Source organism: Aquarana catesbeiana, linkage group LG02 (genome assembly GCF_042186555.1).
Source record: "Aquarana catesbeiana isolate 2022-GZ linkage group LG02, ASM4218655v1, whole genome shotgun sequence".
NCBI lineage: Eukaryota > Metazoa > Chordata > Amphibia > Anura > Ranidae > Aquarana > Aquarana catesbeiana.
In genome coordinates this window covers 15,584,862-15,603,477 of record NC_133325.1, presented here as the reverse complement: position 1 = coordinate 15,603,477, position 18,616 = coordinate 15,584,862, and the positions used below count along the sequence as shown (strand labels likewise).

Here is an 18,616-nt window from a genome sequence, read left to right as displayed (position 1 = left end):
TTTGTTCATTTTTATTTGTAGCTTTTGGAGGTATGGAAGATTTCTCCATGATTTTCTGGGGTGCTCATATCGCCATCTAGTGGTCTTATGCAATATTGCACACACCATCAATACATGGAACAATACCTGACCCTGAAAGTATTTGATATACTTTTACTGATCAGCTCCATGGTTGGTACAGGGACTCAGCGTTAATATATTGATTGGTTGACCAGTTCTGTGGTCAGAACCTTCTGTATTGACTGGAGAGATGAGGGACTCAGCTGTAATATATACCGTACTATGCAAAAGTTTAAGGCAGGTGTGAAAAAATGTTGTAAATGAGCCCTAAAAAAGAAAAAAAAAAATTTTCACAGATTTATTTGTAAAAAATGTTGAAAACCAATTTTTATCATTTTCCTTCCACTACACAATTATGTGCCACTTTGTGTTGGTCTATCACATAAAATCCCAATAAAATACATTTACGTTTTTGGTTGTAACATGGCAAAATGTGGAAATTTCCAAGGGGTATGAATACTTTTTCAAGGCACTGTGTGTATGTGTGTATATATATATATATATATATATATATATATACATATTAACCAGCACTGTGGTCAGGACACTCTGTATGGACTGTTGGGGTCTCGGCAGTAATCAGTTTTTTCTTCTGCAGATCTATTATCACGGAGAGCCCATTAACGTCAATGTACATGTGACCAACAACACAAACAAGACTGTGAAGAAAGTGAAGATTTCAGGTACTTCCTGTCTCATTCTCTCTGATTTCTGATTTTTTTGGGGTGGAAGTCCTAAAATATAATTTAGGAGGAGAAACCGGAACTATTTTCCTCCAAAATACACATTTTAGGACACATTTGCAGTCATTGAACTACTTGGGAAAATATTTATATTCTAGTTAGATGATGTGTGCGTATTAGATTTGTTTATTTCTTTTTTTATGTTTTCTTTGTATCTTTTTTCTTCTATGTTGATTATTATTTTTGTATTGAGGTAGATACATCGTTAGAGAGGTTGATGAAAGACACAAGTCCATTAAGTGCAACAAGTTACATGTCAATAGAAACAGTTACATTGTTTTTTTGTTATTGTATATTTCCGCGTGTTTTGTCTTCTTTCTCTTCTTCTTTTGTCTTTTCTTCATTTGAAAAATATAAAGAAATAATAATGAGGGTGACGAGGGGGCATTGTTTGGTCCCCCCAAAAATGCAAAGATGTTAACTGGGGGGGGGGCTAGTTTGAATTTGGGTCGTATTTTGATGTTAGGCATTATGTCGGCATTACAACCTCCAGCCTGTAGATGACGTAGGTCGATGTTTGGTTTTGTTGCAGTACGACAGTACGCCGATATCTGCCTCTTCAACACTGCGCAGTACAAGTGCCCCGTAGCTGTGGAGGAAGCTGAGTAAGTATTGTGCAAACAAAGTGTAGAAACACGGTAGGGCTAGAACATACAAATGCACCTCACCCCTACATTAGCAAAAGAAAACTAAAGAAAAGGATAACGGGATTATAGCGGTGCCAAAAAAAGCTGAAGCTTAACAGAGATAGTAAAATTTAACAAATTTTAATTATTAGACATAAAAACACAGTGAATAAAATTTGCATATAATCATGCTATGGTCAGTATTGTACATTGTAGGTAGAAATTGATACAGTGACATCTCTTCCCAACATGTTTCGCCAATATTGACTTCTTCAGGGGTTTTTGTACAACACAGCTACCTTGACAGACTATAGAATACATACAGAAGAACATTTTTGTTTTGTTTTACTTAATAGTGACAAAAAGGAAAAATAAATATAATAACAATGTATATTTTATCAGTACATTGAATTTATTGATGTCATAGATTCATCCCATCAAACCTAGCTTAATTAAAATGGTGCACTTTGTTCATTTTAGCTTGGTCTTTCTATAGCCTCTGTGGCCATGCGGCAGTCCTTCTCCACCCTTTGTTGCTGACCCTCAGGTTGGATATCTCTAGTGGTTACTTGGGTAAGGGAGTTCTGGGTTTGATGGGATGAATCTATGATATCAATAAATTCAATGTACTGATGATTTATAAATTATTAAATTTTTTTTTTTCTTTTTTGTTACTATTATGTAAAAAAAAAAAAAAATTCTTCTGTTTGTATTCTATAGTCTGTCAGGGTAGCTCTGTCGTACAAAATCCCCTGAAGAAGCCAGTTTTGGCGAAACATGTTGGGAGCAGACGTTACAGTATCAATTTCTACCTACAATGTACAATACTGACCATAGCATGATTATATGCAAATTTTATTCACTGTGTTTTTATGTCTAATAATTAAAATTTGTTACATTTTATCTCTGCTTTTTTGGCACCGCTATAATCCCGTTATCCCTTTCCTTCTTTTTTTGTTATTGTGCAAACAGCTTCACTTTGGGAGAGACACCAGTTCACTCACTGCCTTAAAGTCCAACTACAGACAAAACTTTGTTTTAGTTTTGGAGTGAAAATGGGAAAGAACCCTTGTCAGGTTTGTGTGTCCCTATAATAGAAGTAAAAGAAAAATATCTCCATTTGGAGGGCATAGACTTGCAAGCACTCTATTTATAAAACATTCCTTGAACAAATGTCACACATACTTTTGCAGGCTGCACAGATTTTGGGAGCAATTTCTGTAAGGAAAGGTAGGAAGGAGGTACCTAGTAGATTCATTCCTATGATCATCAGCCCCATCTAGTGGCCAAAAAACACAGTATTGTTTTATGAACTACCTCAATGAGAAAAGATAGCACATTTTGGCCACTAGATAGCGCTGAAGATCAGAGGGGTTAATCTGTTACAGATATTACGCCCAAAACGTGTGCACAAGGGTGTGTGACATTCATCCTACAAACGTTTTATAAATAGATTCCAATGTCTTTGTATTCCCTAACAATAAACTTCTTTTATTGGCTCATTTTTGGTCTGTTAACCCTTTCTTACCCAGCCCCTGCATCAGTGGCGGCCTGTCCATAAGGGGCACGGGGCACCACCCCCCTAATCCAGGCTCCCGGCCTTTAATCTACAGGAAGGCCCCCTTGTCGCATTGATTTCAATGTTTTTTTTTTTAAGCACGTGATTAGAGCCTGCGGCTCTAATTGGCTTTAAAAAAAGGGTGGGCTTGGGGCGCTGAGCACTGCACCCTGAGCCCACCCAGTTGAGTGACATTAGCAAATTAATATTTGCTATTGCCTTCCTGCTTCTCTTCCCAGCCAATCGGGTCTCAGGACCCGCTTTCTTATTGGCCGGTAGGAAAAGCAGGAAGACAATAGCGAATATTAATTAATTAAGTCCTAAGACCCCATTGGCCGAGAGTCCAAAGACCCGATTGGTCAGGAGGAGAAGCAGCGACCTCTGCGACATGGAGGAGACGAAGGGGGGAAGTGGCAGGCTGGAGCGACTGGGGGGGTAGATGTCTCAGGTTTGTTTGCCGCCACCCCCCCTTGATTGATGGAGCCCCAGCCGCCACTGCCCTGCATCCCTTTAGCTGGGCTATTACTCCTGTGGGGGGGGGGGGCTAAAAGGTCAGTAATTTACCTATCCCAATGTGAATGTGATTTTTGGTAGACTTCAAGAATACCTAGGCGTATTTCCAAAGCAATGAATTTGATGTTCATCCAACATTCACTGCAGGTATGATATAGTTTGGGGATAGGGATACAGAGTTGAAACTCACTCTCCATACAATGCGATACAATGTTGCTTCTTTCCATTCTCTGATATTAATGTCATCTCCTCCCATTCTATCTGTGTTACTTCAGCAGTGACGTTGTTGCCCCCAGCTCCACCTTCTGCAAGGTCTACACACTGACTCCATTCCTGGCCAACAACCGGGAGAAGCGGGGACTGGCCCTGGATGGCAAACTCAAGCATGAAGACACCAACCTGGCCTCCAGCACGCTGTAAGACCTGCCCGCCATGACACCCCCTGGTGATACCATACCCCCATATCTGCTCCATCTAGTGGAAGTTGTATTGATTTTGGGTCCCTTTTATTGAAAATTATTGTTAAAGTTTATACATTTGAACCAGTTGTGAATGCTGGACATACTACAAACGCCTAAAAAAAATCTTCATTGAGGTACACAGGGTGTGTGTAGTACATCCTCTCCTTCCTTGCATTTGCCAGTAGTTCCCGGCTGTCAAAATGACAGCCAGGAGTTGTTGTGTAAATACCGAAGCTGCTGCTATTTACACAGAAAATGTTCTTTTACCTAAAACTTGTTCCTATTTAACTCCTTGTTAACCCTTAGTTAAGGGGAGAAGGGGAAGAAGGAGTTAATTAGGACTGATTAGGGCCACACTAAGGTGTTTATTTATAAAACATTTACTGAATGAATGTCACACACCCAGGGCCCCAACAAGGGGTGGGCAGCAGGGACTGCTGCCCTGGGCACCGTGGTATCATGTAAAGTGGAGGGGGGGCACCATGAGGAGATTGGTGGGGGAGTGGATTTGTGTTGTGAGGAGGAATTTGTTGGGGGGGGGCAGCAGGGGAAAGGAATTGTTCTGGGAGGGGAAATTTGGGGGGGGGGGGGGTGCTAGGTGTGGTGATTCAGGGGCATGTGTGTTGTGAGGTGGGTGGAAGAAGAGGATTTGTGCTAGAAGGGGGGGATTTGGTGGGTTTGTGCTAGAAGAGATGATATGGTAGAGGGGGGAAGGGATTTGTGCTAGGAAGAGAACTTTTTTTGGGGGGGGGTTAGCTAGTAGGGATGATTGGGAGGTGTTTGTGCTGGGAGGTGGGATGGGGTATTCATGCTAGGAGGAGGATTTGGAGTGGGGGAGAGAGAATGTGTACTGGGAGGGGAGATTTGAGGGGTGGAAGATTTTTGATAGGAGGGATGATTTTTTTTTGGGGGGGATTTGTGCTGAGGGGATTAAGGGGATGGAGGGGGTAAAGATTTGTACTGGGAGGGGAGATTTAAGCAGGGTGGGCGATTTGTACTGGGAGGAGGGGAACATTATGCTTAGGTGGAAATAATGCAGGTTATTGCCCAATTTTTTTTGGGCTGAGGATTTTTGTTGACACATACATCTTGGAGGGGGGGGGGAGGTGCAGTTTGTGCATGTGTTCGCCCTGGGCTCTAGATGACTTTTTCCTGGCACTGGCTGTATCAGTTTTGGCTGTAATTTCTGTGCTAGGTTAATTCCTATGATCGCCAGCTTCATCTATTGGCCAAAATGTGATAGTTCGGAAAACACAATACCACATTTTAACCATTAGATGGAGCTGTAGGTCAAGGGAGATAATTATATTACAGAAATGACAGACAAAATTCATGCAGCCTGCTGGAACGTGTGTGACATTTGTTGAATGAATGTTCTATACATAGACCCCTTTGTGTACCCCAACCAGCCATTAATTAACTCCTTCTTCCCCTTCTCTCCTCAACTATTATTTTCCTGATTTTTTTCTTTTCTTCCTGATTTTTTTCTTTTTTCTTTCCCCTTTGTTCATTAATTTGCTACATTTGCAAACAATGAGGAAGTATAGAAGCATGCATGGTTGACCTCTCCTCTTAAAAATACCAGGCCTCTGGCTTTCACAGGCTTCAGTATTTTCTATGTTACTGACCCAAGACAAGTCTACTGATTAGGAATTCTGATCTCCTACTGTACATGCTTATTCTGGGTAAGAATAGGAAAGTATTGAAGCCAGGCAGCTAGCATGTTCATACAGAGGTCAGTAGACCCATCACAGTAGACCAGTTAAGGCACTTTTTTCATCTCACATAATCCGAGATTGGCGTTTTCAATTCCCACTGGTTATGGGGTTTCTGGGTAAAGTGCACTTGTCATCCTTCTATTCCTAGTAACAAGACCTGGAGTATTATTAAGGGGTTTATTTCTTCTTGAATGCAGACTGAGAGATGGTGCCAACAAGGAGATCCTGGGAATCATTGTCTCCTATAAAGTCAAAGTGAAGCTGGTCGTCTCTCGAGGAGGGTGAGTACTCAACATTTACTCATTGTGTACACCAGATCAAAGTAAAAGTAATAGTCTTCCCCCTTCTATTGATGGCGTCCACCTTCCCTACAACTCTCCTTAGCCTGGATTGCTTGCCAAAGCCAACAAAAAAAACCCATCCAGAGGACATTGTTCTTTCTGTTGCCCTCTTTATTCCTGTGAGGGATGGGGAAACTGAGTCCATTTTCACCTAAGATTTAGAAGGTCTTTCAGTTGAAGGTTCGCCATGGCTGAGACTTATAGCTCCAGAACTGAAGGGCCACTTCAAGTCCTCTCAATACTTTACAAAACACCCATCGCTCAGCTTCTTTTCTCAGATGGATAATGGATGTTGGAAACACGCAAATCACAGACACGTAATAGATGATGAGTCAGAGCAGAACAAGCTGTGCTCAACATTCGCCTGTCCACGCCGATCTATCCTCGGATCTTTTTATAAAAACACTTGATAGGTTCATCCAAAACATCCCGGGTCATTGAACGCCAACATAGCAGCCTTTAATGGATGGCAGACAAACAAGTCCAAATTCCCTTTTTTTTTGCAGTTTTGGACTATTAGATGTGAGAACATGCAGGATATTTTTAGATGTTTTACGAAGGTTCTCACTTATCCAGGTCATGGTATATCTGGTTGTGGTTGGTCACATTCAACTGGACTTGTCCTACAATGTTGAAATTGTTTCGTAGATTATCCAAGATGCTTCTTCAGTTTTAATAAGATTCAACAAAATACTTCAGCATTTATATATACCACACAGCACAGACATCTGTGGATGGGGCCAATTAGTTGGTACCCAAGATGAAAAAAAAGACACCCCAAGACCTAATAGAGTAACACAGTTATTATTTGTTCTAATAAGTATCAGGAAAATACTTCAGCATTTATATATACCACACAGCACGGACATCTACGGACGAGGCCAGTTCATTGTTACCCAAGGGGGACAAAAGGCACCCCTTCTCTACAAAAGCAAGTAGAGTAGCACAGTTATTATTTGGCTAAATGGATGAAACAAATAACAGGTGGAGAACAGCGGCAAGGTATTTGCTTAGCCACTTCAATACCGGACACTTTCACCCCCTTCCTGCCCAGGTCAATTTTCAGCTTTCAGCGCTGTTACATTTTGAAGGACAATTACTCACGTTATGCAACAGTCAAGATTGGACACAGCTGATCACATGGTAAAGGATATCGGTCACAGAGTGCACCCAATGTGTACCCCAGGGGGCATGTGGGAGGAAATTCAGGGGCATCGTTCCAGAACTGGAGAGCCACGCTGTAGCCGTCTATTGGCTATAGCATGGGTAGGAAGAGGTAAACAGTCTCAAGCAAGTAGGTAACACCATCTCACTGACACGGGAGTCACTGAAACGCTCAACAATGTTATTGGCACAGGGAATAAGTCCTAGCACATACTGTATAGTGTCACCTTGATGGAGCTTACGTTATCAGAACAGCATCTGGTTGAAGGAGGCGGCTATTTGGCAGGGTGGTGGTATACTGAAATTAAAGAATAAAGGAGCCGGCACTTCTGGAAATTAAGTCTTGATAGTCTTTATTCCAATATGACCATGTTTAACAATGGTGAAGGCTAACGCGTTTCGGCAGAAGCCTTGTTCACACATCTTACATGGTCATATTGGAATAAAGACTATCAAGACTTAATTTCCAGAAGTGCCGGCTCCTTTATCCTTTGATTTCATTGTTTCCATCTGGGATGCTGAAAGGATGTCCTGAGCCAGCGCACCTGTACTGGGTGTGTCATTTACTATCCTACTAGCAGCTACACTGCTCAGAGCGGTGTTTCCCTGTGTTGAATAGGTTGGTGGTATAAGCGGGAATGAGCAGACTGATGGACGAATCCTTATTATAGCTCTAAAGTCCAGTGGTAGTGGAGCCAGTGAAAGTATCCCTATTTTGTCCCTCCTCCTCAGGAACCTTTCCCTATTACTAGGTGCTCTGTCCCTAGCCAGCATAGATCCCATCCCCTGCCTATCCACTTTTACAAATGCACACCAATGGCTTTGCTATTTATCCAGCATTACAGCTTCCCATTGGACTACTGCTGCTCTGATGACATTTATGTAATCTTCATAGGAACACAGTTCCTGTTTTACTTTATTCTTTCTGTACAACGGTCAGCAACGCAGAGCCACCTACAAAGGGGTGGGTAAACTGCACCTACCTACACACCTTCATCTAATCACCATGGAATGTGTAGATGTTAATTGTCCCAAGAACAGAATGGGAGGTGTGAAAATTGTGGGATACCCCCCCCCCCCCCACATTGTAGTTACATCATCCCATCCTTGATGTTAGTAAGGCTTCATAAATGTTATTCCTTTGATTTACATGGCTGAATGTGTGAAATGTTGTCAAACCCCAGGGTAGACATGGTAAAACAGTATTATATGTAGAAGACAGAGAAGGTGTTGGAGGTTCCCACCCCTCTTCAATGATTGTTGTTCCAGTTTGACATACTGTAGATGGCCTCTTTTACACCTCTTGCACACCAGTTGTCCAAATTGTGCACCTCAATGTCCTAAAAAAAAATGTCTCAATTCCTTAGGATTTCAGTGTTGGGTGATCTTCCTGAAACTCATTAGAACCGACGAAGTGGCTTGAAGAACTTATGAAAGATCTTCAACATTACAGAACAAGTCCAGTTGAATGTAAAGAACTGCTACTAGACTTATGCAATTCTAATTTAATTGAATCTGCAGAAACGTGTAGCAATATTGTACAGGCTCGGTTGGCCCATGTGGTTTTGTCCAAAACTAAGAAAATGAATACCCAAATTCAGTTTTTAGAAGTGACCAAACCAAGTGCAGAAGAAAAAGTCTACACTGTTGTAGCCAATAGAAATGCGTATAATCGGGCAGGGCAAGGCACTTCTGAGGGGTTACTCTTCTTTTGTTGTACATATTAAAAAGTTATTATGAAACTAGGTCATTGACAACTATTTACCATGTCCCGTCCTTGTGATGTCCATTAAATTTTCAGTGCAAAAGGAAGGTATGGACTGCAATAAAACATCAGAAGTTCTAAGTCTTCCTCACTGTACTAAAAATGTGTCCCAATAGAGAGATTTACTATTATTTCCAATCCCAATATGAAGTGGTGGTGATTCTCCCCATCCAAGGACAAAGCCTGAAATAAAAACATGATAGAGGCCCCCAACCCTTCTTCGATTCATCCTTCAAAAATGTTTTGGCTGAACTTTGGTGTCTCTGCTTTATAATATGGATAATGTTCTATACTATAAGTGCATATCGTGTGCTGTGAAGACTGTATAACGTACTTCTGCCTCTTGCCGTTTTAATGTGATTTGTTCCGGGAAGTGGCGTAATGAGCCATTTATTGAATGCACACGCTTTCCACTTGACTAATTCTCTAATCTACTTTGAACACTGCCAGCCTTTTGGGAGACCTTGCGTCAAGGTAATGACAACAATTTGCTCGCTCCAAGACCATGCATCAACAGCCCCATGCATCTGTCTTGTTTTATTCCATCTGTCATCACGGAGCAATGTCTGATGTCACCCATTCCATGCTCGCCCCAATGTCTTGAAGGGCTTGCTGCATGCACAAAACTTCCATTCCGTCTTCTGATAATTCTGTGTCCCTCCATTTCACACATTACTGTTTTTAACTGTGATTTTACCTTACCGAATAACAGACAGACACAACTTCTGTGTTTGCCGTTACTGGATCTCAGTGAAAATTTTACATGAATTGCCTTTAGGTATAATTGAAATGAGAACACTCATCTAAGGTCATTATTTCATTTTGGGTGGAGGAAAATTAGCAGATTATAGGTGTGGAGTAGGAGGTAAGGACAAGAGCGCCACAAAATGTTGAAGTCCTAAAGTATTTATTCTAATAAAAGGTGACCATGATTTACCAAAGGACTTGAGCAGTGGTCTCCAAAGTCCGGCTGGATGCAGCCCTTTGCTTGCTCATTGACACAAAGCCCGAGGAATTGTTTACTCCCACTGAGGCTGGGACTTTTTATCCCCCTGGGGGACCACAGTCCAGCCCCCGCAGAGTTTCTTAGAAAGTAAGGACTGGACTAGAGCATGTTCGTGTTCAAAGATAATTTGACAGTCAATTCTTGTCCCAGTGAATAATAAGGAAATGCTGTAAATCCCACAAGATATGACTCTTCCCTTTGTTATAAAATAAAAGGAGTTCCACTGTATAAATTAATATCCCGCTAATGAGCTTTGTGCATTTGCAAATTTTACATGTTATGGCCTCGTATAATTTGCATGTATATTAAAGGAGTTCTACTTCTCCAGATGATAGATCGATTGGCATGTACAAGTTTGCATGCATCTGTTACTAGAACAATATGCTTCCCTCTAGCTTCCTTCTGTCCAGGTTTACTTTTGCTGCCATGCAAATGCCATAAAACTGCTCTCCGGGTGCAATAGAGTCGTATGCAGAAAATTCGGCCATGCTAAGTTGCATCCACCCAGAATATTGGTGTAGAAGCAGTTTTAGGACTAAGGCCAGCCAAAAAATGGATTAGCTCCTTTTTTGGACGACAGTTTGTGGGTTTAGTCATCTGAATTTTTATAATATTTGTACAACAGCTCCTCCTTTGATATCTGAGCTCTCCAATCCCAGTGATGCCAATCAAAGTGGTCATTTAACATTTTTCTTAATAGATAAAGCATTTTTAAGAAATATGTGTGGTCTCTTCCAGGGATACCAGCCCAGCTCACTAATCATACCAGGGTTATGTCAGTCACAAGAAGGCCTTCAGCCTCCTGCTATACTGCAAACAGCTTGACAATGGCTGTGTTTGAAGGTGATGAGGCCCATGAAAACAAAGTGGTCCTCTTCAAATCACTATTTATATGTTAAAGGGTGGTGAGATGCAGGGTATTCCCTAAAAGAATGTAAAGGCAACAGAAATGTAGAAGAGCCAACTTCTTTTGTCCCTGGATCTTGAGATTACAACCCAAAGTTGATGTGCACTGGCTGGTGTCAGTATACGAGGCTACGTACTTGCTGATCCTCTAACAAAAAAGGACACCTACCAAGATACACTATATCACCAAAGGTTTGTAGACACTTGGTTTATATAAGCTTGTTGGACAAACCAACTCCAAAACCACGATCATTAACATGGAGTTGCACTTCTTTGTGACTATAATATCCTCCATTGTCCTGAGAAGGCTTTACACAAGATTTTGGAGTGTCTGTGGAAATTTGTGCCCATTTGTGAGGTCATGTACAGTGGTTGGATTAGAAGACTTGGTTTGCATGGCAGGCCCCACATTGAGTGCCAAAAAAAAAAGACCTGGCTTGCATTCAATGTTGTGATTCATCCCAAAGGTGTTCAGTAGGGTTGAGGTCAGGCCTATGTGCAGGACACTCAATTTACTCCACATTAAACTGGATATACCATGACTTTATGGAGCTGGCTTTGTACACAGGGGCACAGTTGTGCTGGAACAGTAAAGGGTCTTCAATGACCTGTTACCACAAGGTTGGAGGAGCACAATTGTCCACAATGTCTTTTTATGATGTAGCATTAACAGCATTCTTTACTAGAGACACCTGAGCTGAATCATTTGGAGGTGGGTACACATACTTTTGGCTATGAACTTGTAGGTGGAGTGCAGCATGCTGCGGCAATAACAATTCACACAGTCAGGTGTAGCGAAGAACTTGAAATGATAGAGCAACAGTTCACAAAAAATCCGGTAGGAAAACTGCCCAACCGTTACACTCATGGTTTCCAGTAATGTGAAGGGAGCAGGTATCAGCCAGGCTGACAGCATCTGTTAAAGCGGGAGTCCGGAGACCAATCTTTTTTTTTTTTTTTTTTAGGTCATTGAGACACTTTGCTAACCCCAAAATAATACTCACAGTTTGGGTGTAATATTTCCACCTCTGTCTGTTTTTGTACTGAACAATAACTTAAAAAATGTGATGCTGGCTGTTTCCATCTTGCTTGTGGGTATGTGAAGCCCACAAGCATTGATTTCCTGGATGCGGTGAATGCTGTTCATTCACAGCTTGTTCACACGCATGATCATTGTTTCCGCACTGAATCTTGGGAAGCCTGACACTAAGCTCCCAGGAGACAGTGCGGCGCCGGGGAAAGGCAATAAACACGCCTACTCCCATGGGAGGAGAGACAGGAAGTGCCACAATAAAGTACAATATAAAGGTAATTACAGCGATAAAAAAAAAAATTTGTGCGGCATTTGAACATCTATGCAATTAACTGAAGGGGGTAAGATTAAGTTAAAAATTTGAGTGGAACCCCGCTTTAAGAGTGTAAAATGCGGCCTGGCAGTCTTGAGCTAAAGCAGGAAGAAGTCCAAAGGAGATGCATCCCTATGCTTTCCCTTCTCATCAGGAACCTTTTCCTTACTGCTAGGACTGTCCTTAACAGGCTGGGTACCTGTCCCTACTTTACCAACTCGCATAAAGTGCACCACACTTGGGAGCCAGGGCCTTAAATAGGCTCTGCCTGGCCCAAGATGGCAGCAAGCGTCACATGGGGTGGCAGCATCCAATCAGATAGCTTCCCCAGGAAACCAGAGAGGAACCATGTTCCTCTTGACATCCTTCTCCAGCTGCAGAAGAGTGCCAGATGCAGTGGAGAAAGTCGACTGCACCTGCCTACAAACTTTACAAGCCTGTATGACTTGTTTGCTTGGCTTGTATCTCTGGGGAATGCGTACATGTTTTTTTCTACTTGGATATCTTCTATCTGTGAATTATGCCAGTGTGGGTCAGATCTTGGTAGGTTTGCTCATCTGTAGTTAAAAAGAGAATAAAAGGTAACATAACAGTTTACTTTACCATTAAACCTTTTGTAAAATCCTCTGTAGCACTACTTCCTAGGGGCCGCTGGTAACCAACTCTCCTATTCTTGCACAGCCAGGCAACAGGCATTTCCCCCCTTACAGCCAGACACAAGAAGTTAGTCCCACAGTTTTTGTTGTTTTCATCAGGGGATAACAACTTGGGTAGGGTGAAGGGATATATGTGATGCCCAGCAGATCAGGAACACAGCAAAGCTTGGGGACAATCTTCCTCTCTCTGTACAAAAATCCTGAACTGTTTCTTCTGTACAAACTCACAGTCCTTTGTAGGTTAATAGCGAAAGTCCATTACAGACTAAGGGCCCAGGGGCCCTTCTGGAAAGTAGCACAAACTTGAGGTAACTGCTTGCAGGAGTGTATTATTATTATTATACAGTATTTATATAGCGCCAACAGTTTACGTAGCGCTTTACAACTTGAGGGTAAATAGTACAAATACAATACAATTTGATACAGTAGGAATCAGAGGGCCCTGCTCCTTAGAGCTTACAATCTAAGAGGGAAGGTCAAGAGATACAAGAGGTAATAACTATGGGTGATGTGCTGATTGAGAAGATAAATGTACAGTTGTTAGGTGGGGGCCAGATAGGCTTCTCTGAAGAGATGAGTTTTCAGGGATTGTCTGAAAGTGGATAAAGTAGGAGAAAATCGGACGGATTGGGGTAGAGCATTCCAGAGGATGGGGGAGGCTCTGGAGAAGTCCTGAAGGCGAGCATGGGATGAGGAGACAAGGGAGTTTGAGAGCAGGAGGTCTTGGGAGGAGCGAAGAGAACGATTAGGTTGGTATTTTGTGACTAGGTTAGAGATGTAGCTGGGGGCCAGGTTGTGGATGGCTTTGTAAGTTATAGTTAGTATCTTGAATTTAATTCGGTGACTGAGTGGCAGCCAATGGAGAGATTGGCAGAGGGGTGTGGCAGACGCTGAGCGGTTTGTGTGGTGGATGAGCCTGGTAGCAGCGTTCATGATGGACTGAAGTGGGGATAGCCTATTTAGAGGTAAACCAATGAGGAGGGAGTTGCAGTAGTCGAGGTGGGAGATGACCAGGGAGTGGATTAGAAGCTTTGTGGTGACATTGGTTAGGAAGGGGCGTATCTTGGAGATGTTGCGAAGACTGAGGCGGCAAGCTTTGGATAGTGATAGAATGTGGGGTCGAAAGGTTAGTTCAGAGTCCAGGATTACACCTAGGACCTTGGCGTGGGGAGATGGGTTGATAGTTGAGCCGTTGATCTTGACAGGGAAATCAGGGGAAGTGGCACCTGAGGGAAGAAATATCATGAGCTCAGTTTTGGATAAGTTGAGTTTGAGAAAGTGATGTGACATCCAGGCTGATATGTCTGCTAGTAAGTTGGTAATGCGTGAGGAGACAGATGGAGAGAGCTGGGGGGTGGAGAGATAGATTTGGGTGTCATCAGCGTAGAGATGATATTTAAAGCCGTGGGAGGCAATCAACTGACCCAAGGAGGTGGTGTAGATTGAGAAAAGGAGAGGTCCAAGAACAGAACCTTGGGGGACCCCAACGGAAAAAGGAAGAGGAGAGGAGGAAGTAGAGTTGTAAGTGACACTGAAGGAACGGTGGGATAGGTAGGATGAGAACCAGCGAAGAGTACAGTCACGGAGACCGAAGGAGTGGAGTTTTTTGAGGAGGAGGGGGTGGTGCACTGTGTCAAAGGCAGCAGAGAGATCCAGGAGAAGTAGTACAGAATAGTGTCCATTGGCTTTAGCCATTAGTAGATCATTTGAGAGTTTAAGGAGAGCAGTTTCCATGGAGTGTTGAGGGCGAAAACCGGACTGAAGGGGATCAAGAAGTTTATTCATGGTCAGATGGTCAGATGGTCACTTAGTCGGTTGTAGACCAGTCTTTCAAGAAGTTTGGAGGAGAAGGAGAGTAAGGAGATGGGACGTAAGTTGTTGAGATTGGTGGGATCCAGTGAGGGCTTTTTTAGTGTGGGGGTGACTAGCGCATGTTTTAGAGAGTTTGGGAAGATGCCACAAGAGAGGGAGAGGTTGAAAATGTGAGTTAGAGAGCGTAGAATCGAGTCAGAGGGTGAGCGTAGCATTTGCGAGGGAACAGGATCCAGGGGGCAAGTGGTTAGATGAGTGCTAGATAAAAGTTTAGCAACCTCAGTAATAGTAGCAGGGTTGAATGAGGGAAGTAATGATTGTGTCTGTGGACATGGGGTGTTGCATGGGGGAGGTTTTTGCGCATTGGTGATCTCCTCATGAATTGTATCAATCTTAGTTTTGAAGTGATTGGCAATCTCCTGGGCAGTGAGTGAGTTGGTGGGTGGAGGCAGTGGAGGACAGAGTAGAGTGTTGAAGGTAGAGAAGAGTTGACGTGGACTGGATGAGAAGGTGTTAATGAGTGTGATAAAGTAGGTCTGTTGGCAGTGTGAAGGCAGGAGTAGTATTTTAGGAGGGCAAATTTATATTGTGTGAAGTCTTCCTGGGTCTTAGTCTTATGCCACAGGCGCTCAAGAGCGCGGCTACGTTTTCTGAGACTTCTGGTGTCATCTGTTTGCCAGGGTTGTAGCAGTCGGGGCCTAATTCTGCGTGTAGTGAGGGGGGCAAGCTTGTCTAGGGAGGAAGACAGTGAGCTGTTGTAGATGAAAGTAGCTAGGTTGGGGCAGGACAGAGGTGAGATTTTGTCATAGAGGTGATCAGTAGCAGAGTAGAGAAGAGAAGGGTTGAGGTGGCGAAGGTTTCTACGTGTAATTGTTAGGCGGTTGGAGGGAGAAGAGGTGGAAGACAAGAAGAGAGCAAAACTAATAAGGTGGTGATCAGAGAGTGGGAGTGGATTGTTGGAAAGGTTGCACGGAGTGCACAGATAGGAGAAGGCAAGGTCAAGGGTGTTGCCGTTGGAGTGGGTAGGAGCCTGTATCCATTGCTTCAGGTCAAGCGATGAGGTTAGACTGAGAAGTTTAGAAGTAATAGTAGTGTTAGTGTTGACAGGGATGTTGAAGTCCCCTGGAATAATTGTGGGGATTTCAGAAGAGAGAAAGTAGGGTAGCCAGGCAGAGAAGTCATCAAGAAAGGCTGATACTGGTCCAGGGGGCCAGTAGATGACAGCAATTCTTAGAGAAATGGGAGAAAAAAGACGAATGAAATGTGCCTCATGTATTCCCTCCCTCTATGGATCCACTACTTAGCTCCACTACTTAGCAGGTTCTTCCAGCCCTCCTGGCTGCTCCAGAGATCTCTCAGGGTAAGGACGAAGGGATGAAGCACACCTCTGTCCCTCCAGAAAGGGGACTACATATGGCAGACTTTCCCCTTGTAGTAACCCTGAGTGTGCTGATGTACTCACTGTCCTCTCCTTGCTCCCACTGCTCCAAGTTGGTCCCAATCACACAGCACTGCAGATGGGATCCTTCCTGAACCAGTCTGAGCCTCCAGCCTGTGGGGCCCCCCTAGTCCTAGACAGCCCCTTAAGGCCACTGACAGACTCCTGAGCACTCCATCTCCATCTTCCACATGACTCCCCTGCCAGCATGACTCATCCATACTTAAGGGCTGGCTTAATCACCCTGCCTGGGGATTGGCCAAGCTCCCTTGAGTATGCAGATCAACCCTCCTGGCCTCCGCCCTCCAGTTTCCAGAATGTTCTCCAACTTTCTAGAACCAAGGGGAGGCACCAGAGACTTGCCTGCATGAGTCATGCAGCCCTGAACCTAGATTCCATGACTTAAAAGAGAATTAAGGGATTTTTTTTTCAGTATCATACTTACCTAGGTGGATGCCGATGCTGCATCTGTCCCCCGCCACCTCTGCACTAAGAACTGAGCCACCGAACATTGCCGATGGCTCGGTTCTCACAGTTCCCCAAGCAGAGAGCTGCTGACTGTTAATCAGCAGCTCTCCACTCTGCTCCCTTCTCGCTCATTGGAGTGCTGAGATGTGGAGGGGTGGCTTTCTGAGAGGCTGAGACAGGTGTCAGTCCAGGCACCTGGCAGATCCAGACTTCCATGGTCGGGAGGACGCGGTGCCTGGACTGATTTTTGTGACGTCAGCAGAGAGTAGACTTCAGTCCACTCTCTGCTAAAAATGGGTCACAGGCAGTAATGTCGCTAGGGGGGGCGGGGAGTGCGGTCCGCACCGGGTGACACCCGCCAGAGGGTGACACCAGGCTGAGGCTGGCAGTCTGGCACCGGCGTCGTGACTCCCTCCTTCTCTTCCAGATCTTCTCAGCTTCATGCGATGTGCGGGGAGAGTGGGGAAGGAGGAAGGGAGGCAGAGACAGGGTGCCCGGAGTCTGACACCGTCCCACACGCCACAATCATCTCTCTCCCTGCTGGCTGCACTCACTGCAGACCGGACTATAGCCACCGAGGAGGAGGAAGAGGGACAGTGCCGTACAGCATCTGCCTGGGGTTGAGGTATTGCAGAGGAGGGGGACATGTATGCTGCCAGGAGAGTCATTTTAGGGAGTGGGGTTCGAGGAAATGTGCTAGGGGGTGCTTTATTTTGGGTTAGAAATGACTTGTGCTATAAGGAGGGGGGCAGATTTTAAGTTTAACCCCCCCCCAGCAAAATTCCTCTCCCCTTCCAAAGCACCCCCTAGCACAAGTCCTCTAACCCCCCAAAATCAAAGATCCCATACCGGCTCCATGCATCCCCCCGATCCCATACCTGCTCCATCCACCCGCCATCCCATTCCAGCTCCATCCACCCCCCCGATCGCATCCCTGCTTCATCCACCCCCCCTATCCCATCCCAGCTCCATCCACCCCCCGATCCTATCCCTGCTCCATCCACCCGCCCATCCCATCCCAGTTCCATCTATCCCCCCGATCTCATCCCTGCTCCATCCACCCCCCCAATCCCATCCCAGCTCCATTCACCCCCATCCCATCCCAGCTCCATTCATCCCACTGATCCCATCCCGGCTTTATCCACCACCACTGATCCCATCCCAGCTCCATCCATCCCTCCCATCCCATCCCAGCTCCATCCATCAGCCCGATCCCATGCCAGCTCCATCCACAACCCGATCCCATCCTGGCTCTATCCATTCCCCTGATCCCATCCTGGCTCCATCCATCCCCATGATCCTATTCCAGCTCCTTTCCCCCCACTGATCCTATTCCAGCTCCCTCCACCCCCCAATCACATCCCGGTTCCATCCACCACCCCATCCCAGCTCCATCCATTCTCCTGATTCCATCCTTGCTCCATCCATTTCCCTAATTCCATCCCCGCTCCATCCATTCCCCTAATTCCATCCTGGCTCCATCCACTTCCCTGATCCCATCCTGGCTCCATCCATCCCCCCCAATCCTATTCCAGCTCCCTCCACCCCTCTGATCACATCCCGGCTCCATCCACCACCCCATCCCAGCTCCATCCATTCTCCTGATTCTATCCCGGCTCTATCCATTTACCAGATTCCATCCCGGCTCCATTAGTTTCCCTGGTTCCATCCCGGCTCCATTAATTCCCCTGATTCCATCCAGGCTCCATCCATTCCCCGGGAGAGGTGATACCATGTTTTATCGCACCAGGTGACACCAACCCTAGTGATGCCACTGGTCACAGGAGTGCAAAACAAATTGCACTCCTGTGATCCATAGGAGAAGCAGACAGGAGAAATGAGACAGATTGCTGCTCCAGGTAAATAATATAATCCACCAGAAAGGAAGGGCTGGGTGCTAGCTCTGGCTCGCAACTGTGAACATGTGGACCAAGTGAGAAAAATTAGCTGCACACCAACATCCGTCCAACAGGTTTATTGAAAGACTGCCACCAGGACTAAAACAACGGACCAAAGGGTGATGATGTTTCACACA

General features: G+C 44.6%; 1 protein-coding gene across 5 annotated transcripts in view; it reads left to right on the top strand.

Moving 5' to 3' along the window:
* Window positions 1-18,616, top strand: part of LOC141126663 (beta-arrestin-1) — a 229,097-nt gene that overhangs the window by 186,850 nt on the left and 23,631 nt on the right. For 4 of the 5 annotated variants that reach the window (XM_073612610.1, XM_073612609.1, XM_073612607.1 and 1 more), the window contains 5 exons: window positions 659-743; window positions 1,336-1,408; window positions 3,776-3,916; window positions 5,877-5,960; window positions 9,400-9,423. In XM_073612610.1, the coding sequence (XP_073468711.1) occupies window positions 659-743; window positions 1,336-1,408; window positions 3,776-3,916; window positions 5,877-5,960; window positions 9,400-9,423 (407 nt within the window). The remainder of the gene's footprint in view (window positions 1-658; window positions 744-1,335; window positions 1,409-3,775; window positions 3,917-5,876; window positions 5,961-9,399; window positions 9,424-18,616) is intronic. The other variant, XM_073612608.1, reaches the window with a different exon arrangement.